The sequence below is a fragment of the Pelophylax lessonae genome (genome assembly GCF_965119305.1).
Source record: "Pelophylax lessonae genome assembly, chromosome: 4".
NCBI lineage: Eukaryota > Metazoa > Chordata > Amphibia > Anura > Ranidae > Pelophylax > Pelophylax lessonae.
Genome location: NC_138771.1, coordinates 498,835,584 through 498,859,818, shown reverse-complemented (window position 1 = coordinate 498,859,818; position 24,235 = coordinate 498,835,584). Strand labels below are relative to the sequence as shown.

Here is a 24,235-nt window from a genome sequence, read left to right as displayed (position 1 = left end):
GGGGGGCCATACAAACTACAGAGTACCATTCTGAATTGCTGCAATGAAATTTCAGCAAAATGGACTAGCCTGTTGGATAATTTTTTCACTTTAATTTTCTGGGTATCTTTGAATTCAATGCTATGAGGAAGGTGTAAAGCCGAAATGCGTCAGCATTTGTCATGTTGTCACCGCTATCCATGTTGGAATAAAGAATTTTACTTGGAAGAAGCCTTTTCGTGTGCCGGCTTTATTCATATAACATTATCTTTGAATTCAGCCCTCTTTAGATTTACATAATTTTCATTTCTATCAAATGATCTGGCATCCTTTCATTCCTAACACATTACCCAGTCCATATCAGTATAGATATCCAGCATGATATTTTCTCCATTGAGATCTGATGTGTTTTTAAAGTGTTCCTTTAATTTTTTCTGAGGTGTGTGTGTGTGTGTGCATGTGTGTGCATGTGTGTGCATGTGTGTGCATGTGTGTGCATGTGTGTGCATGTGTGTGTGTGTGTGTATATATATATATATATATCTCTCATCTCTATCTACCATTTAAAAAAAAAAATGAGGTAAGCCTTCTAATTATGAAAGTAGATAAAGAGAGAGGCATTCCATTCTAAATGATGTATGAAAAGGTGCAATATGTAAAAACACAGACAAAAAAAAAAACCTCCATCTCTGATGGGGTTGCCATGCTAAGTAGTAATGCTTGTCACATTCATTATGCTAGACATAATTTAGTCCTAAACCTCAGGTTCAGAGAAGAGCTGCATGATGCTGGATAAAATGAAAATCATAATTTCATAATTTTATTTTTTTTTCCTTAGAATAAAGATCACAATTCTCTGCGTAACCTCATCTTTCACATTATACAAAAAAATTGAGCTAACTGTACAGTTTAGTTTTTTTTTTTTTTTTCATTAAAGTGTCTTTTCTCTTTCCTTCATTTACGGCAGCTTTCCAGTATTGTGAACCATTGGGGTTATATTGCCCCATACAGGAGTAGGACACTAGGCAAAAAAAAAGAACTTGGCTATGCTTATGGGCAGTCCTAGGTGGTACACTCCCCCTCTCTGCTATAGGTCTTCAGTTTTTTTTTTTCTGCCTGTGCCTAGTCAGGAGTAAGGACCTAGTTCCCTGCTGGGATCTATGGTCCTGGCGATTTTTTTTTTTCCTTTTTTAAATGCCTTTTTTTTTTTTTTCTCCTGGTTTTTTTTTTTTTTTTTCCAAAATCTACAATCAACTGCTGGACTGGGCAAAGGGCTGGATAATTCAGATCCCAGTGGTCACCCCAGTCTGGCCAGCGAGCCCGCACGCGCAGACCAGGGCTCCGCTGCGTCATAGCCCCACTGAGCGGGGGCTGGCCTGCGAGTTAAACGCCTCACGAGGTCACATATGACCTGTGGATTGCCCTCCTTCCTATCAGTCCCCCCTGTATGTTGGTTGTCCCGATCGGTCATCTGGTGCCCCACCCCCTAACATCTGGGGTAGCGTGGTGGTTTGGGATGTGTCTGGGCCTGGTGTATTGTACTGTAATGGTGGTTTTTGTTAGTTGTTGTAGCCTGTGTGTTTCGGCTACAATAGCCAGCGGCCGTTTTTCGTTGGTCTGGCATGCTAGTGGAGTCGCGGCCATGACAGAGGAGCCTCTTGGCGGTGATCTCGGCTTGGGGAGGTCCTCCTTTTCCCTTGTTGCTGACTCCTGGGTTTTTTCTCTTTCCCTTTTGGACGCCACACGTGGAGCAAGTGCATCCTGGTGCAGTCGGTGCTAGTCTGGTGGGGTCCCTCACTCTATCTGCTTCAGGTTGTTAGGTGCTCTATTTGCTGACGACCTGGTGGTGCTACCAGCGCAGTCGGGGTCCCTTTGCAGTGCAAGACATTTTTTGAGGGGGTACCCCTCTTTATTGATGGAAGTCTCTAGAGCATGTTTCCCCACCTAACCCTCTCTGAGGCTGCAAGTCCCTCAAGGTCCCAGTCATTTATTGATGCACAGACGGTGGTCCTGAAGTCATTTGTGTCCCAGATGGAGGTGGCTTTTGGGCGGCGGACTTTTAAAAGGCGCCCCTGCCTCATCTGTCTCCGATCCTGAATCTGACTCGACCGCCACGAACATGGGCCACCCTGCAGGGTCTGGCCACACTCTTTGGCCATGCTCCCTGAATTATCGGATTGGGAGGATGATTCCTCTACACCTGTGGCTGCGCACGAGAAGGTGCTGGTGGACACACTAATTGTATCTCTGCGTGAAACTTTAAAAATGAAGGATGCAGCTGAAGTTTCGACGGAGGGGGCTGTTCCCTTTGACACTTACAAGCCGTCCTGCGCGGCAAGTGTTTCCTTATCCCTCCTATTTTGACAGATTAGTCGCAAAAGAATGGGAGCGTTCAAAACATCCTTTTGTGGTACCTAAGTGCTTTGCAGTTAGGTACCTCTTTGAAGAGTCCCTCCTCCAGAAGTGGACTGTTCCACCAGTGGTGGACCCCTTCTCTGGTTTTCAGGCTGAATAAGGCAACCATGTTTCCAGTCTAAGAATCGCTTACTTTTAAAGATCCGACTGACAGAAAAGCGGAGGTTGTGGCCCGCAATATGTTCACTGTTGTTGGTTTGGCGCTTAGGCCGGTCTTCACTATTTCCCTGGTGTCGCAAACTCTGACCGAGTGGGCTATACTTTTGCGCCATGAGCTAGAGGGTGAGCAGCTTCCCCCTTCCTTTGCTGAACTGGCGGACCAGTTGGTCCAGGGGCTGCAGTTTTATTTGTGATGCGTCTTTGGATGCGACGCACCTGATTTCTAGGCTGTCTGTTCGGCAGTGGTGCTTAGGCACGTACTGTGGCTTAAGTGTTGGTCTGCGGACCAGACCAAAAAAAAAAAAGCTCTGACTGATTTACGTTTTCAGTGCAATCGCCTGTTTGGGGCTACCTTGAATGACCTCATTAAGAGTCTCACAGGTGGGGAAGAGTACCTTTTTTGTTTCCACAGGCTGGAAAGGGTAAAGAATCTCATTGCAGGTGTGGCTCATCTCAGTTTTTTTTTTTGTCCCTCAGGGTTCACTGACAAGGACTCAAAACCTTTTAAGTCCTCCTCGGGAGGTTCCAAGCTGCCCTGTTCTGGCAAGCTGAGAGCTGAATTCTCTAGACCTGCCGACAAAGCTCCTTCAGCATGAAGGTGCCCCCTCACCCGTGCCTGGGGTGGGGGGCATCCTCGCTGGTTTCTGGGCTCGTGGACCTCTTTGGTAAATGACCAATGGGTGCATGAAGCGATACGGTTTCGTTCTTGCCCTCCTGAAACGTTCTTCTCTTCAAATTTGGGGCGGCTCAAGACCTGCTGCTTCAGGGTGTGGTTGTCCCGGTTTCCCGGCCTTGGAACGGTTTCAGGGCTTTCATTCAAACCTGTTCACGGTCCCAAAGAAAGAGGACAAGGCACATCTAATTCTGGACCTCAAGGCCCTGAACTGCTATGTGCGGGTACAGAAAGTTCAGAATAGTCCATTCGCATGGTGGTGGCATCCTACATCAGGGCGATTTTTTATTTTATTTTTTTCTTGCCTCTATCGACCTGAAGGATGCTTACCTGCACATTCCAATATGTGCCCCACACCAGCGCTTCCTGCAGTTTGCTGTAAGAGAAGAGCACTATCAGTTTGTGGCATTACCCTTTGTTCTCGCCTCTGCTCTTTGGGTTTTCAAAAAAGTCCCCAGTTCTGGCATTGCTGCATCAGCGGGGGATTGCAGTACTGGGTTATCTGGATGACCACTGCTGCCCTGATGGACGATGTGGAGATCACTATACAGAACCTGAAGGAGTTAGTTGGCTTCTAAATTACCAGAAGTCCTGTGAGTCGATTGGTGTTCACCCTCATTCTTTTTTCGGAGGCTCAAATTTTGATCTTACTTACAGGTTATCGAGCAGAAATTGGTCTAGAGTACTATCAAGGGCCAGGTGTTGGCCTTGGCGGTCTTCTTTCAGCGACACTTGGCCAAGCATTCTTTGGTGCATACTTTTGTCAAAAAGTTCGACATCTGACTCCACCGGTGCGGTCTCATTTACTGCCGTGGGACCTGAACTTGGTGTTTCAGTTCTCTAGCAGCCTCCTTTTTGAGAATATTCGGGAGATTCCCCTGCTTATGCTGTCTCAAAAGGTAGCCTGTTAGGTGGCTATGACCTCTGCTCGGAGGGTGTCTGAACTGGCTGCGTTATCCTGTCGTACCCCCCTACATGGTGGTTCACAAAGATAAGGTGGTTCTTCGCCCATATCAGTCGTTCCTTCCTAAAGTAGTCTCTAATTTCCATTTGAATGAAGACATTTTGTTGACTTCCCGGTGTCCCAGGCCCAAGCCACCTAAGGCGTTTGCTTTGAATGTGGTTTGGGCAATTTGGGTGTATTTGGCAACCTTTTGGAAGGTCAGACTCACTGTTTGTGATCACTAACGGGCCAAGGAAAGGGCTGTCCCCTTTTTCTGTGACCATTCCAGATGGATTAGATGGACGGTGACTCAGGCCTATTCGGTCAGGGGTCAGCTTCCTTCTTTCCCTGTAACGGATCATTCTACTCGCGCGCTTAGTGCTTCCTTGGCCTTCCGTCATCAGGCGTCAGTAACGCAGGTTTGCAAGGCAGCCACCTGGTCGCCAGTGCACACTTTTACAAAATTCTATAAAGTGGATGTGGTGGCATCTGCGGATGCTTATTTTAGCTATAAAGTTTAGAGGGTCTGTTCCCTCTTTGGGGGTGTATCATTCAGGTTAGGTTTTTTGTTGAGTTCCTGTTTACCTGGTTGGCTATTGTGTTTAGACTTGGGATTTTTTTGTTGTCCCACCCCTCATGTTTGGCACTGCTTGGGGACGTCCCAATGATTCAGAATACTGGAAAGCTGTGTCCATCAATGGATGAAAGAGAAAATGGGATTTTTGACTTACTGCAAAATCCATTTCTCTGAATTCATTGACGGACACAGCACCCACCCCTCTATGGATTTGTATTACTTCTGAATCTGCTTGTTACAACACTTAAGACATATAGCAGAGAGGGGAAGTATACCACCTAGGACTGCCCATAGGCGTAGCCAAGTTTTTTTTCCTGCCTAGTGTCCTACTCCTGTAGGGCAATATAACCCCAATGGTTCAGAATACTGCAGAGCTGTGTCTGTCAAAGAAATAGATTTTAATGCAAGTCAAAAATCCAATTTTTTCCAAAAAAAAAAAAAAATGCGTTTGAAAGACCGCTGCACAAATACAGTGTGACATAAAATATTGTAACTACTGCCATTTTATTCTCCAGGGTCTGTGCTAAATATATATAATATTATTTTTTATATATATATATTATAATGTTTGGGGGTTCGAAGTAGATTTTTAGCATAAAATACAGATTTTAACTTGTAAGCAACAAGTGTCCGAAAAAGACTTAGTCTTTAAGTAGTTAAACTGACCTCATTTACAGACTGAAGTTCATCCCTTTCATCTAAAAAACCTAAACGATACAATGTTTATACATATGTCTCTTTGAGGCTCTTTTTTTTTTGACAGCTGGGAGTGAGCAGAGAATGGCTCTGTACTGTATGAATCGTGGAAATACCGGATTAAGATCGTGAGGGGGGTTTAATCTAGACCACGATTTTTTTTTTTAAAGCTTAATCGTGCAGCTCTAGTTCAGAGGAAAGTTTTCTATAAAAAAAAAAAAAAAAAAACTCCCTAGAGTGTATAAATGACCTCTGAATTTAGTTACTTACTGGACTTTGGCATCCTGTGTTACTACTGACCGCTGAACTCTGCGTTGGTTATTACTGACTTCATAGAGAAGCACTCTGTGCTATGCTTGCTAGATCCAGGGGAAAGATCTCATACAATTTTAATTTAACGGTGTATGGGGGGATTAATATTGACTTTAATTCATCAGCATCTGAACCAAATAATATATGTACATACAAATGAAGAAACCATCCTAAATTATTTAGAGTTATGTATAAAATGCAAATGTCTGTCTCTGTATGTCTGTCTGTCTGTCATACAATCCCAGAGGTATCGATACTAGTTAATGAGTCTATTGCTAACACAGCTGGCTGGGGAGAGGCTGCCTCCTGAGTGAGCTGGGGACCCAAGCACTGCAAGAAAGAAAAGGGATGGGTAGAGAGGCGCCAAGCCGCCAACAGTGTAGCAAGTTTTATTAAGAAAAGTTAAAATACAAAGCTTATGCACTCAGACATCGCTGGTGTTGAGCATTAAAACAAGCTCAAATTAAAAGTCATTAGTTCTGAATCAAGTCCACTCCGGAGCCACTGACAGGAGCACAGTGAAACCGGGGCTGGATTCCAAGCAAGCAAACTGTCACGGGAGACTATCTGTCAAGGAGCTGTCAGGAAGCGATCACCTCCATCAGCCACCAGCGATGTCTGTGAGTGAATAAGCTTTGTATTTTTTTAATGGTAAAAAAATACAAAGCATGTGCACTCACAACATTGCTGGTGGCTGATGGAGGTGGTTTGGCCTCTGAAACGCATTCTGATTAGTCACAGCACCCTGGATGGTTGATAGCTTCCTGACAGCTCCTTGACAGTCTCCCGTGACAGTCTCCTTATCTATCCCTATACCCTGAACCACTGAGATATACCTTCTTGGCATTCTGGATGAAGAAATATGGGCATGGTACACTAAAATCTTTCTAAAGGAAGCTTTGTTTATAAATGGCCCTTAAATATTTGTAGTTTACCACTACGTTTACCCAATGGATAGCAAATAATCCTATATGAGAAGATTGCGCTGTATATGATAGAAACTGCTTACTTAAAGTGTTACTAAACCCAGCACCCTGCATTCACGATATCTGCTCTCCCACAGTACACAGAACATGGAAATGCAATTATTTTATTACATATTATCTGCTAAATATCCTTTCTTATCAGCAGTTAGAGCAGTCTTGTGACTTTTATCAGTGTCTGGTTAAAGCTTTTTCATTCTCCCACAATTGTCCTATGAGAATACAAGACCCCTGACCCTCTGGACAGTGCTGGTTGGCCCTGTGCTGATCACATGCCCCCTCCCAAGGAAAATAAAAGGTTCTAGCAATACACACCAAACTGAGCATGTGCAGCCTGTCCCCTGGCTCTGTAAATGTCAGGAAATATATTTGAGTTAGTGGAAGTAGATGATCAGAGACTGGATCAAACAGCCTTATTACACAATGCACAGGAATAACTCCTTAGGTTCCACAGTGAGTATAACAGGCATTCCTTACTGCATATGCAGACTGGTTTTACTGTTGTGGGTTTAGTAACCTTTTTAAACGTCAAATTTAAGATACCTGGAGTAAATTAACACTCGCTCTTTAATATAGGCAGTATTCAGTAATAGTAATGGACCCCCGAAGTACCTGAGGGGCCAGTCCCGTTGTCGTGATAAGATATTTTGTAGTGTTTTCCAATTCATCGGGAGGGATAAGAGATGGAGGCTTGTTGTTTTTTAAGGTGTCATTATTCCTGTGACTGTTTATTGCCATGCTGTAAATAAAATTGATTAGGACTGTATACATTTGCATGGTTTACAATCCTGTGTATGCGTTATATTTGCAATAAACGGTTTAAAAAATCTGCTATAAACGGTTTAAAAAATCTGCTATCTGTAGGCTGAACAAGACTCAGAAGCTCCTCTATGAGAGCACCAGGGATTTCCTGCAGCTCAAGTTTGAGGGTCGCGCCAACGAGAAGTCCTGGATGGCAGAGAAGGACAGACTTCTGCAGGAACTCGATCGTTGCCGGGAGCAGCTGACGTTGAGCTGTGACCCAGATCGGGAGAGAGAGCAGGAGGTGGCAATCTTTAGATTGTCACAGGCTGAGAAAGCAGCTCGGACATCACGGAGTGAAGAAGTCAAGGTGATCCTATAGTGCTACGAAGATTGAATTTCTAAACTTTTTCCTTAATCGTGCATTAAGATACACTGTGAGTGAGACTTTGATGCAACTTTTGATGCGACTTTGATCCACCTTTACACACTCTAAATCAAGGTTGCATCATAGTAGTGTAGGCACCTTTTCAAAGTCGCTGATTTTCAAAGTCTCATAGATGGGAACGGGTGCCATTGAAATCAATGGGCTGTGACTTGTTATGCGCCCTTCTGTGTCCAAAGTCACACTAGTGGAAACGAAGCCTAAATCTCATAACTTACATGTAATTAGCAATCAAAATCGATCTGTATCCTTCTAAACTTTCAGAAATGTTACTTTTGTACCTTTATTTCTTTCATATATTACGCCGCTCTCCTCTCCCTCGCATAAATGAGGCTATAAAGACAGGAGAAGATCATGTTCTGTGAAAGTGGAGGGGTGGGGCTGGGCAGGTCTAGGCATTCCTGTCTAAGGCTGACAACCTTTTCAGGAAGTGAAAGACAGCTTAGCAAATACAGATATAGGGAGATTGCGTTGTCGCTGAAGAATAGGAAGAAGGTGTTTGTCTAGTTTAGATAAGACTTTCTAAGCTACGAAAGCAACTAGCCAGAAAATGAATATCAAATATAAAGATATTTAACATACTATTAAGAGAATGAGTTTTATTTTTGACTGGAGTTTCCCTTTTAAGTATATAAAGTTCCACCCTTCGTTATCAAGGTGGGCTCTACTAGATCAGTTAGTGCTCTTGAGCTTGTCAGCATTTGCATCAGTTTCTCAAATTTGCAAGGCTTCCACCTGGCCTTCTGTTTACAACATTCGTAAGTTTTATCAGGTGAATGTTCTGGCCTCCACTGCTGCCAGCTTTGGTTAGAAGTTTATTCAGGCAACCCTCTATGATCTTTTGAGCCCCCTCTGATAATCTGTGGTTACTTGTGGGCCTGTTAGCATTTTGATTTTACTGCCTACCTCTCACTTGGACTGCTTTTGGACATTCCTATGTACCTAAATGACATCACCCTGTATCCCCTAATGCACGATTATGAAACTATGAACTTTGACTTGCCCTAAAACCTATTACTTAAGGGTCACACATCCTTCCACTCTGTTCTTATGATCCTCTCACACTATTGCTGTAAAACTGGAGCATGATGGGAGTGGGGAGCATTTATACCACACTGTCTTACAGCTTTGTTTCCCAGTGTCCAATCAGCATAACCCAGTGTACCTGAATTTCACATGGTGTCCCTTAGGGCTTGTTCACACCAACAGCAGTACTGATCACATGGCACATCATCAAATGGTTACCCCCTCCTTTTTATTTATTTTTTAGTTCTATTCTCAATTTCAATGGGGTAGTTTGCTTTGAAGCCCTGCAAAAAATGCCTGGTAAAAAAAGTTTACTAGAGTGGAAAGATGAATTTATGCAATGTTTTTATTGCTGTCTGCGCTTTACTGTTTTAGTGACGGCTGCTACCCTGGAATGTTTTGCATAGGCAGTAAAGACACTGGAAGTGAAGGAAAATCTCTCCAGTGGTGTTAGACATACATAAAAACCTGAAAGATGTTTTAAATCTTCTCCACTTTTTTTTCAAAGCTAAAAAGAACATTTGGTAGGAATTAGACATTTTAATAATGCCTTCCACACTGTATTCACCTTGCCTTGTAACACCAGAGCTTTCCTGTTCTTTTGTGACTTGTAGAGCCTCACAGAACAGCTCTCACAGGCTCACCGGCTGGCAGACATGTACCGAGAGCAGTGTGTGGCCCTGGAGGATGAGCTGGCAAAGATCCGGGAGGAAGGAGACGTTGGACGAGAGATATTCAAGGTATGATTTATATAGGCAATCTGCAATAGAAAATATTAGTGTGACCAAACCACACAGTACAGTAAACAATAGATATTGTCTTCTCCACTCAGCACATAGAGCTCAGATGATCTTCCAATGAATTGACCTTTGGTTATTAATTAATTATTCCTGGATGACGTGCATTGTATAGGAAGTTCTGGACTAATAAATATTGCATTGAATGTACCAGGTAACATTTCATAAACATGTAGCCAGTGAAAGACATTGAAGTGATCGGTCCAGCTCATAACAGAGCTCTTAGAAAAGACTTCTGTACATTCCAGAAGTAAAAGGCAAATATAATTTTCATACCTCACATTCCAGTTGTCGTTCCCTGTCACAGCCCCCTTTATTTCTGTTGTAAAATAAGTTGGCAGAACTTATATTATTGGCTTTGTATTATTTAAAGTGGAACTCCCAGAAGTTTAATACCGTTTAAAAGCTCATTGCTAATCTCCTTTTATATTTCAGGAACGTTCTGACAAGGTCGCCAAACGTCTTCAGCTTATGACCCAGCGCTATGAAGCTCTGGAGAAACGGCGCAACATGGAGGTGGAGGGATTCAAAACGGACATTAAACTTCTCCGCCAACGGCTGAGGGACGTGGAAAAGCAGCTTTTCAAGGTGAGCATGAGGGTATAGGAAAGGCCTGTTTCTTCAAGTCATGCAGGTGGCAATGAAGTGAGGGCTCATTTAGCGTCTGCTGCATTGGCACCGGTCCTCCTAATAAGTAAGCTGTTTCTACCTATGGCTTATTTTAGGGCTTGATCTCTCAGATGACTAGGTCACAGGCAGCAACCCCTGCAGGGTGGGTCACATCCCTGGATTAACATCTCCACTTTGCTAAGCCTGGGAAAGGAGTCTTGGTCCCACTCACAGATCTATGTAGAGCGAGGAGAAAAAAGGTGGTCATCTGATCTGTAGAACAAGAATTATGAAAAAAATTAGCTTAAAAAAAAACCCCTACAACTTTAATTGCATCACTCACCTGTGATGAAGTATGTCCCACCTTGTGCAGACTGTTGGATCCTAGTGAAATCTTCTGCACAGGGATACCTTGTCCTATTCCTGTCTCTAAACTTCCAGAAGAGTAAATCCAGGATCAAGCTGCCTGCACAGTTTGGTACATACTTCATTACAAGTAGACATGGGCCGAACACCCCCCTGTTTGGTTTGCAGCAGAACTTCCAAACAGGGAAAATTTTCTAACCTGAACAGTGAACCCCATTAAAGTCTATGGGAGCCGAACGGGAAAAATCAAAAGTGAGTGCCCATTTTGAAGGCTTATATGCAAGAAGTAATTGACCATAAAAGTTGTTTTATTGATTTTAATTATGCTTAAAGTGCAACAAAAACAATGAAAAATTCCTTTAAATATAGTGCCTGAGGGGTCCCCTTTAATGTGCCTGTAAAGTAGTGCATCTGTAGCATGCATAAAACATGCTGCCACAAAAATGACATTTGTAAAAGTGTCAGATCCAATTTAAAATGACATGTGGTTACAATTGCAGTCACCCAGCTATTGAAAATAGGAAAATAAATCAGCGCGGGGGTTCGCCCCCTGTCCAAACCAGACCCATCGGGACTGGTATAAATTTGGAGGGAAACCCCATGCCACAAAAAAACGCCCCCCAATCAAATCTATACTAAACCCTTATCCAGGCATGCAGCCTGGCAGGTCAAGAAAAGGGGGAGGATCCCCCCCCCGAACCATACCAGGCTACATGCCCTCAACATATATTCCGATAAGCCTGCAGACCCCCACACTGGGGATGGGGACAAGGTGCTTTTGGGTTGCCCCAAAATCACCAAATCACCCACCCCCTCATAGAACAAAAAGTGTCTGGACAGCCGCATTGCAATGCAAATATTTACTGAAAAGAGTTTAAAATAACACAGCATACAGAGGTACGGATCAAAGCCAGCTGATGAGTTTCACACTGCTAACAATGCTTGATCATAGCCATTGATGATTAAGCACTGGAATGTGGCTTTCCAGACACACTTTTTGTTCTATATGGCTTGCACATTGAGCCTGCACCTGTGCTGTTACTGTGAGGATTTTTTAAGGCATTTCCACCTGGAGTGGGGTGTAGTTGCTACCGGCGCCCTCATGTATGATGGGGAGGGGGGGCGCTCAATTGGAGCGCAGAATGGAGCGCTTAGTGTATTGCATGGTGTTTGTCGAACTTGTGCTCGGGCCGACCCCTTTGCCCATCCCTAATTAAAGGTATGTGACTTAAACTGTAGGGAATTTTTTTTTTTTTGGACAGCTTAAAGTGATTGTTAAGTCAAGTGTTTTTATCTTCATGCATTTTATGCATTAAGGTAAAAGACTGTCTGTGTGCTGCAGCCCCCCCCAATACTTACCTGAGCCCATCTCTATCCAGCAATGTTGCATGAGAGTTGAGAGTCTCGGCTGCCTGGGATTATCCTCCTCATTGGCTGAGACAGCAGCGGAGCACCATTGGCTCCCGCTGCTGTCACTGTCAGTGAGCCAAACAGGGAAGAGAGGGGTCGGGGGCCTAGCACAGTTCTGAATGGACAGACGGAGCTGCAGCTTGGCTCGGATGCCCCCATAGCAAGCTGCTTGCTGTGGGGGCACTTGTCAGGAGGGAGGGGCCAGGAGAGCTGAAGAGGGACCCCAAAAAAGGAGGATCTGGGCTGCTCTGTGCAAAACATGTTTATTTTTAAGCAAAAAAAAAAAAAAAACAACAGACTTTAGTATCACTTTAAGACATTAGATCTAAATTCCAGGTATGGATTTTTCGTTAATTACACATCATATATTCATGACTACATGGGTTATGCGGCCATCTTCAGGTGAATGGATACTGTTCATAGAAAGGCAGGATTCCCTGTCCAGGCATAACCCCTCCTAATTCGGTTAAGCCCCAACGTCTAGGTGTTGGATGTGCCTACACATCTCTCTGAATACCTCCCATTCATGAGCTTTTGCCCTATTCTTCAGGCCTGTTCCCAAGGCTCCTGTTGGGACAATGGAGGGCTTCATCCAGATTGGTCGCTATGGCCTGTAGTCCAATCAAGAGTAACAGTGCCCAAGCCCCATGTGCAAGTTATCAACACTGAATCCTGTGAGCACCAATCACCAGGATACAGATAACCAGGTGACCTTGCTGACGTGAAGCTGTACAGGTACTGGGCTGTAATCTCCTGAATAATAAGTCAAGTCCCTAATGACCCTGCAGAGCGCACCTGATGTAATAGTTAAAGAATGTCTTCAGGTTGGACTAATAAGTAACTCTGTAGTGGTTCGGAAGATTGGAAATTGGCAAATGTCGTGCCCATTCACAAGAAAGGTAGTAGGGAGGAATCGAGCAACTATACACCAGTGAGTCTGACATCAATAGTAGGCAAATTAATGGAAACCCTATTAAAGGATAGGATTGTGGAACATCTTAAATCCCACGGATTGCAAGATGAAAAACAACATGGGTTGACTTCAGGGAGATCATGTCAAACAAATCTTATAGATTTTTTTGACTGGGTGACTAAAATAATAGACGGTGGAGGTGCAGTAGACATAGCATATCTAGATTTTAGTAAGGCTTTTGACACTGTCCCACATAGAAGACTTATCAATAAACTGCAGTCATTGAGCATGGACTCCCATATTGTTGAGTGGATTAGGCAGTGGCTGAGTGACAGACAACAGAGGGTTGTAGTCAATGGAGAACATTCAGAACAAGGTCATGTTACCAGTGGGGTACCTCAGGGATCTGTACTGGGACCAATTTTGTTTAATATCTTCATAAGTGATATTGCAAAAGGCCTCGATGGTAAGGTTTGTCTTTTTGCTGATGACACAAAGATATGTAACAGGGTTGATGTTCCTGGAGGGAAACGCCAAATGGAAAAGGATTTAGGAAAACTAGAAGAATGGTCAGAACTCTGGCAACTGAAATTTAATGTGGATAAGTGCAAGATAATGCACCTGGGGCGTAAAAACCCAAGGGCAGAATATAGAATATTTGACACAGTCCTGACCTCAGTATCTGAGGAAAGGGATTTAGGAGTAATTATTTCAGAAGACTTAAAGGTGGGAAGACAATGTAATAGAGCAGCACGAAATGCCAGCAGAATGCTTGGATGTATAGGGAGAGGTATAAGCAGTAGAAAGAGAGAAGTGCTTATGCCGCTGTACAGAACACTGGTGAGACCTCACTTGGAGTATTGTGCGCAGTACTGGAGGCCATATCTCCAGAAGGATATAGATACTCTAGAGAGAGTTCAGAGAAGAGCTACTAAACTAGTACATGGATTGCAGGAAAAAACTTACCAGGAAAGGTTAACGGACCTTAACATGTATAGCTTGGAAGAAAGAAGAGACAGAGGGGATATGATAGAAACTTTTAAATACATAAAGGGAATCAACTCGGTAAAGGAGGAGAGCATATTTAAAATAAGAAAAACTACCACAAGAGGACACAGTTTTAAATTAGAGGGGCAAAGGTTTAAAAGTAATATGAGGAAGTATTACTTTACTGAGAGAGTAGTGGATGCATGGAATAACCTTCCTGCAGAAGTGGTAGCTGCAAATACAGTGAAGGAGTTTAAGCATGCATGGGATAGGCATAAGGCTATCCTTCATATAAGATAGGGCCAGGGATTATTCATAGGATTCAGATATATTGGGCAGACTAGATGGGCCAAATGGTTCTTATCTGCCGACACATTCTATGTTTCTATGGGTCTGCTTTCACAGGAATGCCACAGGTACTGACCACTGGAAAATTGACACTTGGTGTTGGTTTCATTGTGGACTGTTCTTTTACATGTGTGACATAGTTTAACTACTTGCCACCCACGTCCATTCTGACTCTTCTCTCCTACATGTAAAAATTATCATGTTTTTGCTAGAAAATTACTCTGAACCCCCAAAGATATTATATATATATTTTTTAGCAGAGACCCTAGAAAAGAAAATGACGGTCCTTGCAATTTTATATTTCACACGGTATTTGCGCAACAATTTTTCAAATGCAATATTTTTGGGGAAAAAAAACCCTTTTAGAAATAAAAAAAAAAAAACCCCTATTTACCACTTTTTTTTTTGTATGTTGTGAAAGATTGTTACACTGAGTACATAGATACCTAACATGTCAAATTGCGCACACACGTGGAATGGTGTCAAATTTCAGGACTTAAAAATCTCCATAGGCTACACAGTCAAACTTTTTACAGGTTACCAGTTTAGTGTTAAAGGAGGTCTAGTGCTGGAAATATTTCTCTCGCTCTAACAATTGCAGCGATACCTCGCTGTGATACATGTGTGGTTTTAATGTCAATTACATAAGCGAACACAACCTACGTATGCGTTCGATTCTTGTAATAGGAAAAGGGCATGACCGAGACATCTGGGATCTATAGGTCCCCAGATCTCTCCTCTGTCCTGGAGAGATGTAAAACACCGCCCTATCTCAGGCTTCCCAGCAAAAAAAAAGGCAGTGTTTTACATCTTATATGTAAAAGTGCCTGCACTTAGGAAATAGGTGTAAACAATTTAAAGTGAGCTGCTGCTGAAAAAAGGAAAAACCTTTTACATAAACTAAATGGGTAAGTATCAGCGCTGCGTACAAGTATTATTAAAATATATATCTTCTTAAATCAATATCCTACCATATGTGATATATAAAAAATGCTTAGTGATAAAAAATGCTTAGTGATAAAAAAAACTCATATCATAAATATATAAATCCAAGCAAATATACAAAATTCATATAAATTATTATAAAGTGCTAAATATTGTCACTGAGCACTGGACACTTTTATATCGATTTCAATTATATGTTTACACTAATGAATATATAGCACTTTATAATTTATATGAATTTTGTATATTTGCTTGGATTTATATATTTATGATGAGTTTTTTTTTATCACTAAGCATTTTTTATATATCGCATATGGTATGATATTGATTTAAGAAGATATCTATTTTAATAATACTTGTACACATATAATTAGCACTAGCACACTTTATAGATTTATTGAGCAGCACTGATACTTACCCATTTAGTGTTTTACATCTGTCGGCAAATGGAGACGTCATGAAGTTGCTTCTGGCCTCCGAGGGTCTTAGAGATGGCCGGGTACCATTTCCACAGCCAGCTCTATAGTAAACTGCCACCGGATTCATTCTCCAGCTCTATAGACGCACAGGAGAGACTGGGGAAGCATCGGAGGGGGTCATCAAAGGGGGGTTCCTGCCGCCTGTAAATGCAATCAAGCGGCTATGATGGCTTTTACATTGCAGGGAATTTTCTGCTGAAAAAATTAGATCTGAATGATGCCTGTAGCTGTAGGCATCCTTCCGATATTGCCTTTTCAAGTCCCTGCCATCATATGATGTCAACCCAGGGGTAGCAGTTAAAGTTTCTATAACAATGTGGTCTCATTTACAAACTAGTCACTAATGGCAGCTTCAACCTAACTAGACCAACATTCTCATCTTAAATGTTAAAAGTTTATTTTCTGCTGAGCCAGAGAAACAGCATGACACCCAGCCAGATAGATTAACTATGGCAACTTTAATTTTTCTCTTGGTTTTTTTCTTCAGCCAGTTTGTGATTGATAGAAAAATCTTTTGGGCGTTGTAAACTTTATTGGGTTTTTAGAACTGTAACATTTGGTAACATTTGCTTCTTCATCCTGCAATTTCCAAATATCTGCAGGTCACGCTGAACATTGGACCTGACCAGGATCTGGCCATCCTTGGTGCGGTACGCCAGGGAAACAAGCGTACGCACAAACTCCAGGGAGAACTGCGCAACTTGAAGGCGAAGATCTATGGCCTGGAGAATGAGCTTCGAATTGGCTAAATAGTCATCTGCCAAAATCTACGTTTTAAGAGGATTTTCTGAAAGACTGTTCAAATAAGCCACTGTTTTATAGCGTTGACTGTGCTTTGTGCAAATGAGGCTTATTTGATGAAGAGTTTCCACTTATGAGTTGTTTGGTTGTCTATCATTCTGAAAATGCAGAGGGCCACCTAATGGGCAAGATGACATTTAAGCCTATCTTTGTACTGATATACAGTATGTCTTTAGGTTCCAGGCTAGCCCACTGAACAGATTTAAAGAAGACCTAAACGCTCTATAAAACTAATCTGTGTTTACAAAATTGTTTAACAATGTGTACCCTCTACTTTCCTAATGTTTCATTCTAGATATCACTTATTCCTGCAAGTTACTTTCAATTCTGGATTTACTCTGACGGCCATCTGCAGGCTGATCTAGCCTCTTCGATGTTGCTGCCTCTGTGTATGCTCCTGTTCTTGGTTGTGTTCAGTCTCTTTCAGGTTCTAGTTGCTCGCATCCCAGGCAGCAACACCGGCAACAGGACTGTTCCAGCTACATGATTGACAGCTTTTTCTCTACTCTGTTTTGCAAGGCCCAGGGAAGATGACCTGTGCCATTCAGAGCAGAGGAGAAGCAGAGTAGTCATGTTACCTGCACAGATGAAATGAGGGGGAAAGGTATTTCATCAATGTATGTTTTGGCATCTGCTGTGTTATATTGATATTGTGACCTACTAATGACCTGTACAGAGCATCTGAGTTTACAACCACTCAATGAACAGGAAATTCAATATATTGTATTGTAAAAGGATTTGTAAAATCTTGTAGCTCTGCAGTTCAGGCCCAGAACCTCAAACAGCAGCAAAGGATGCTGGGAATTATGGAAAATGATGCCTGTGAAGTCCTTCAAGCAGATCTGAACACTGCTAAAGTGCTATGGGAGTTAAGTTAATAAAACTGTAAAGTGCAAAATCTAGTGCAGCTAGTGCATAGAAACCAATTTGCTTCCAAGTGCGACAAGCGCTCCGACATTGAGAGCACAAATTGCATGACCCTATGGGAGCTGCCCTAACTGGTCCAACTTGTGTCTGTGTTTTATTTATTTTTTTAATTTTGGCGTGGGGTTCCCCCCCTCAAGATCCTCACCAGAGCAAAAGGGCCTGGTTGTTAAGTTTGGCTTGAGGTTTCATCCATTCCATAGCCAAAGGAATTGTTTTGTTTGGTCAAAGGACAAGTCACACTCCTCTCAAAGTCAGATCAAACTTGGATCCTGTTCATTGAAGGCGTGCGACTTTCATGTCGCACCAATGTGAACATGGCCTCAAAGCTTAATTGAACAAGCTGAATTTAGAAGCTGATTGGTTACCATGCACAGCTGTACCAGATTTTGCACTTTTCAGTTTTAGTAAATCAACCCTGTGTATTATGTGGTTTTCACTTTTCCTTTTTTTTTTTTTTTTTTTTTTTTTTTTTTTTTTTAAGCAATCCTTTTGGACACTTCCTGCCTACATGCATTCCAGTATTGACCGGAGTTTTGCATTTTGCCTGTAGAAGCAGTTCCATGTTATCCTATGTGTTTCATGCACATTAGGACGTTTAGAGACATATTTTAAGCTCTGTGTTTAGAGGCAGAACAAAAACCTTTCTGGTTTGCATTTTTGAGAGGAGTTTTCAGGCAGGAAAAAAAATCTCCTAAACACCTGTACAAAAATGCTCTATATGAGCATTTCTTTCTGCCAAAAGAACTGGTGACAACAGTGGATCGTGCCTTTGCAATGTGTGTGTCCACATTGCTGCTTGTAGTCTCTGCCAGGAAAGCATGAGACAGTGTCAACGCAGGAATACTATTGGTAGACAGTTGGCACCCAATAACAGGAAGTGCTTGAACAGTGACCTCCATGGCAGGATTACCAGGTAGTATTTTAATCAAAGCTGAAGATTTACAAAGGATCTATTACAATTACAACTTCTGCACTGGCAGGAGTGTAGCTACTGCTGTCATGTAGGTTCTACATGGTCATGTGACACTTCAGTATCCTTCACTTTAGTTTAGAACAGGGGTCTTCAAACTATGGCCCTCCAGTTGTTCAGGAACTACAATTCCCATCATGCCTAGTCATGTCTGTGAATGTCAGAGTTTTACAATGCCTCATGGGATGTGTAGTTCCACAATAGCTGGAGGGCCGTAGTTTGAGGATCCCTGGTTTAGAGCTTTAGACCAAACCTGCAGCTCTACATAATGTTACCAACTCTGTGCAACACAGTAAAGCTAAATTCTCTAGTTCTGTACCGGTTTTAAAAATGCCTGCAGCTCTCCTATTCATTGCTGTCCCATTAATACAGATTATTCATTCTTTTGAGGGTTTAGATGCCTCTTTTTTTTACTTTTTAAATTTACCAATGGACAAAAATGTTTGTGTTTTGCCTTCTTAAATGTTTGTTTTTATCAGATGTTGTTTATCTTGACATATTTATTAAGGTTTATTGAAAAATGATCAAATTACAAATATAACGTATTGCAACAAAAGCAAATTAGTAGTGTGGTTGGAGTCATGTTTTACTTTGTTTCTTCAGTGGAATTCGAAGTTCCCAATCAACTTCAACACCACATTGCCATTAGCTCCAATTCCTGTGAGGATCCCTTAGCAGTGGTTAAAGAAAGGAACAATTACAACCCCCACCCTTCAGACATTCATTTCTGCCACTAGATATTGTCAGTCTTCTAGGTTAAATGACAGCCAGCATCATTTAAGGTCCCATTCTCTGAGTTATCTTGGGCTCTGAATTGCACTGCTCTGACATGTCCTTATCTGTGTGCCATTCAGGAGTAGGGACCACCCACCACCACTCAAGGAGGACTAGTTATGCCATATGCTTGGTCACAAGTTCTTTGGAAAAAGGTATGGGGGCTGTCTTTGGCACAAAACCTCATTGAGAAGGTAAGTACAATCGTGTGAAAGTACATACACCCTATGAAAATGTACTTTCTTTTTTTTTTTTATGTATTTGAACAGGCTATTAGCTCTTAAATATAAATTAGTTTCTACAGATAAAGATGTTATACTTGAACAAATGACACACACATTTTACATCGTGGGGGGGGGGGGGGGGGTTGGGGTTAACAGAGTTGTGCAAGCTCATACTTGCACAGCTCTTCTAAAATTAGAAAATGGAGCAGAAGTTGCTCATTATTAACACAAGCCCTTTGTTGGGAGCAATCACTTGTCTGTTCTGTGGTTGTAACAGACACAGCACACAGAAGAAAGCAATGCATCTGCATGCACCGAGCTGTCCCTGCCCCGTGCACAGCTCACAGTGGAGGGAAGAGGAGGGTGTTAACCGTGTGTAATCACTGCATGAGCACAGAGCGGCATGTAACTGTCTACTGACAGCTCGCAACCCATATGACAGGGTCACATCTGATGGGAATCTGTTTCACTTTTCTATATGGAAAACTGCTGCATTTCCTCTGGTAATCAGGTGCACACTTGCACTCGTTTCTAGTTCACTTTGAAGTAGAAAATGGCGCAGATAGACCTGAAACAGGTCTATCTGCTTTACTAATGTGGCGCAGAGTGTTCATTCCCCAGAGTGTATTTACTCTCATAATCTAAATAATGAAAATGCATATTTGTCTTGTAATGAATAAGTAAGTGCACACCTACATTTACGGTTGCCGCCTCATCCCTTTAAAGTATTCAGTAACCGTAAGGGCAGGTTTGCCAAAGGGGGGGGAACAGCCTCAAAACGCAGTACTGCTCCTCCTGTCTGATGTAGAGTGTGTCCACGAGGGGATATTGTGGCTGCAGATGCTGCTCTCAGTGTATGTACAGTCTGTCATTCTGAGTCACTCTCCACAGAGCCAGCATTGGGCAGGCTGCCCAATGTGCAGGCTGCCACTATGTGGTTCCAGCCTGTAATGTTTGCTTTGGGCATGGGATCTTGTTTGGCGCTTACCTTGGCAATTAATGCAACGTATGTATCTAGCCCCAGGATGCTATACAGAGCCTTGGTCCATTTATATGGTACCCTAAAACCCCTTGGGAGGGGGGGGGGTGTATGCCCATCATGGACCCTTAGGAGGCCCAACATCATGGATTAGTTAAGATAGGATTTAATGTATATTGGCACTGCTTCTTTGCCTTTTTAATGCCATCTGCAGAGCTTAGACTATTCAGTTTAATAGGCAGAAGATTACGAGTTATTCACTTGTTGACCCCTGCCATTTTCTCTTCATATTTCCAAGGCTGAACATTTTAAAATTACCCGTTTCTCTCCTCCTATCTAAACTTCGTCTCGGGAGCATGAGAAAACTGTGGTGCAATCTACTCCAAAGCAAATGTTGGTTCTCAGGGCTTGGCAATGGCAGCTGGATATGAGTATGAGGTATGACAGAAAACAGTCTAGCTGACAGGTTCTCTTTAAAGTGACACTAAACTCTGGTTTGAAAGAGAATAAATTCTTAAAGCAGAGCTCTACCCTAAAGGGGAAGTTCTGCTTTAAGGCCTCTTCTTTCCCAACTGGCACTTTTTTTTTTTTTTGTCCAGAGGGGTTGGGTACCTGCTCCCCCTCCCACCCTGCACTCATCTGGGACATGTCAGGTCCTAGAAGACAACGGGGACCATTCACAATGCGCAACACAGCAGTCACCTGGCTGTGGAGCCACAGGCTGTCACAGCAGGGTGCCCACAGTTGGGACGCCAGGGACAGAAGACAGAGGGAAGGGACAGGGTGAGCACATCACTGGATCCCGGGACAGGTGAGTGTCTGTTCATTAAAAGTCATACAGTTTTTGAAGCTGTTGACTCTTAAACACAAAAATGACTGGAGCTCCTCTCTAACTCCGAAATATATTATTTTGCCCTTGGCCTTCTTGAAATTATTTTTTTTGTTCCCTGCTATGATCTAACATGCATTAGGAGGGTAGCTACGTACGTTATGGTCCCGCTGGTTGCAGGAACATTACCACGCCCCCTCTTGTTCCTGCTGTAGATGGATTAGCAGCTATGAACTGAGATTTTTAGTGCACAGAGCAATGCACATGCTTGCAATTTGCACTGCTCATTTCAAACTAACAGAAGTGAGTGGAAAAAGCAGAGGTTCGGGAGCTCACAGAGGACTATACAGGTAGGCAGCAAAACAAAGAAACAATCTGATAAAAAATAGATTATAGGGGTATTTATTGAATGTGCATTGATGATTTTTGGTGAATAAGGATATAGTTTAGTGTCACTTTAAGTCTCAAAATACTTTGTTGTACCTGCAGGGTGCATGTTTGCTTATGGCCCGTACACACGATCCAAAAATCAGACGACAGATTGTCTGTTTTTTTTTTTTGCCTGCTAGTTGCATGGAGATAATGGGAGAGGTTACTAAAATTCTCGTACGACAGAATAAAGAATCAAAAGTGATGTGTTGTAGTGTATTTGTATTGTATTTTTGGACAAAAATTGTACTGAATAAATGAAAATCGTACAAGCTGGTATTGTATGAGAAAAATTTTCGTACTTGTCCAATCCAATAAACTTGTGATCATCTCTCGAAAGCTGTGTACTAACGATCCGATTGTCGTACAATCGCTTCGAAAGCAGTATTTTTCGTCCGATTTTTGGATCGTGTGTACAGGGCTTTAGGCTGGATTCACATTTATGCAAATTGGATGTGGTTTTCCCTTCATCCAGTTCGCATTACAATGAGACTGTGACAGGCTCTCAATGGAGCCGGTTCACACATCCTAAAGGCGGCTGCAGAGCAAATAGCACAAGGGTCCTGTGCTTCTTTGCCCCTGTTTTAGGTCTGAATTCAGTAAAAAATTCGGCCCCCGATTCATCACTGTAACGGAGAACAGGGACGCACTGGACCACTGCTGTGAGCCCCATCTGAATTCAGTGTGAACCCAGCCGTAAAAAACTGTCATATTCAAGCTGTGCAGTACTATAGAAGAAAAGATGGGGAGGAAGGTGGTCACACAACACAGAGAAACATATCAGAGGGAAATATAGCTGTGTATGGACAGCTTTAGGCATCAGTGGTGATTCCCGATCGGCATGAAAGCCATATGTTCTTGTTGGCTACCTTTTCACCAAATTACAAGCTCAGCAGCTGAAACGCCCATTGCAATTATTAATTTATATTCTTAGTGAATTTATAACACTAAAGGTTTTCCAGAGCTGACCACTAGAGGGAAAACTATATTCCTTAAAACAGAACTAAACTGTATTGGAACACCACAAACTGAAAACACCATATAATTCATTTTTAATCTTTAAAGCAAACCTAATCATCCATACATGTCTCCATACTTTATTTTGAGAAATCGCATTGAAAATCCCCCTATAACATTCCAGCCATAGCTATCTTAAAGCATTATAAGATAAAAAGCCTTCTGTGTGCAGCAGCCCCCCTAATACTTACCTGAGCCCCAGTTCTATCCAGCGATGTCCACGAATGTCTTGTGAGTCTGGGATTCTCCCTCCTGATTGGCTGAGACATAGCAGCGGCGCCACTGGCTCAAGCTGCTGTCAATCAAACTCAGCCGAGCAGGAGGGGGCAGGGCTGAACCACAGCTCCGTGTCTGAATGGATACAGGGAGCTGCAGCTCGACTTGGGTGCCCCCATAGTAAGCTACTTGTTGTGGGGGCAGTCAACAGGAAGGAGGGGCCAGGAGCTACACCCAGGGGCCAGAGAAAAACTGAATTTTTGTAAAATCTTACCTGTAAAATTCCTTTCTCTGAGTCCTCCGACAGTGGCCGCCTCCTCTAAGTCATCACTATTGGGTATTGACTTCCCCTCCGCAGGAGTAGCTAGGCATAAGACTTTGTCAAAAAGAACAAAGGCATTTGCATATACACACCCATGGGGGCTGTCCCACTAGGTCAATACCCCCCTGCAGTGACCACTCCCAACTCAGTTTGGTAGCATAGCAGTAGGTAATAAGACAACAACCCCAAAAGAGGGGCGGGGGCAGCGACTGTCGGAGGACTCAGAGAAAGGAATTTTACAGGTAAGATTTTACAAAAATTCAGTTTTCTCTTACGTCCTCCGACAGTCGCCGCCTCCTCTAAGTCATCACTATTGGGATGTCCCAAAGCAGTGTATATATGAGGGGTGGGAGACGCAACCATAGAAAAGGTAACGCAGTACCCACATCAGAGAAATGAACCTTACACGCATAGTAAGAGAACCTTCTGGGCAACAGAAAAACAAAGCTCAACAGGAGCAACAGCCCAGGAAAGCAAATACCAACAGCCAGGGACCCATAAAAAAACAAGGGTTCTTCATGGCACTGCCGCACTGAGAACCTTGCGGCCAAAGGAGGCATCAGCTGATGCCAGAACATCTACCTTGTAGAATTTGGAAAAAGTGTGCACCGACGACCAAGTATTCATTAGCTGCAAGTACTCCATTCAAGTACAACATTTTAAGTACAGTGAAGAGATATTGCAGGAGACTGAAGAGATACTGAAAGAGATTGGCTTGGAGTTTGCAACTGACTCATCTGTTTTTTGCTGACAATTGCTTGAGAAGAGGTAAGGAATTTGGTCAGGTGTTTGCTATTGTGCATTTGCTAATGAGATCAGCTCATTAAGGTGTTACATTTGTTGCTGGGGGAGGAGCTGTGAAGGAGTGTGTGTATATTTAGAGACATACTCATTAGCTGGCCTAATTCATTAGCTGCAAGTACTCCATTCAAGTACAACATTTT

At 42.6% G+C, this 24,235-nt stretch overlaps 1 protein-coding gene across 1 annotated transcript in view; it reads left to right on the top strand.

Moving 5' to 3' along the window:
- Positions 1–16,609, top strand: part of CCDC77 (coiled-coil domain containing 77) — a 68,695-nt gene extending 52,086 nt beyond the window's left edge. Inside the window, exons 8-11 of the mRNA XM_082256644.1 lie at positions 7,602–7,848; positions 9,564–9,689; positions 10,182–10,334; positions 16,406–16,609. Of these exons, the coding sequence (XP_082112770.1) occupies positions 7,602–7,848; positions 9,564–9,689; positions 10,182–10,334; positions 16,406–16,552 (673 nt within the window). The 3' untranslated portion in view covers positions 16,553–16,609. The remainder of the gene's footprint in view (positions 1–7,601; positions 7,849–9,563; positions 9,690–10,181; positions 10,335–16,405) is intronic.
- Positions 16,610–24,235: the final 7,626 nt, after the last annotated feature.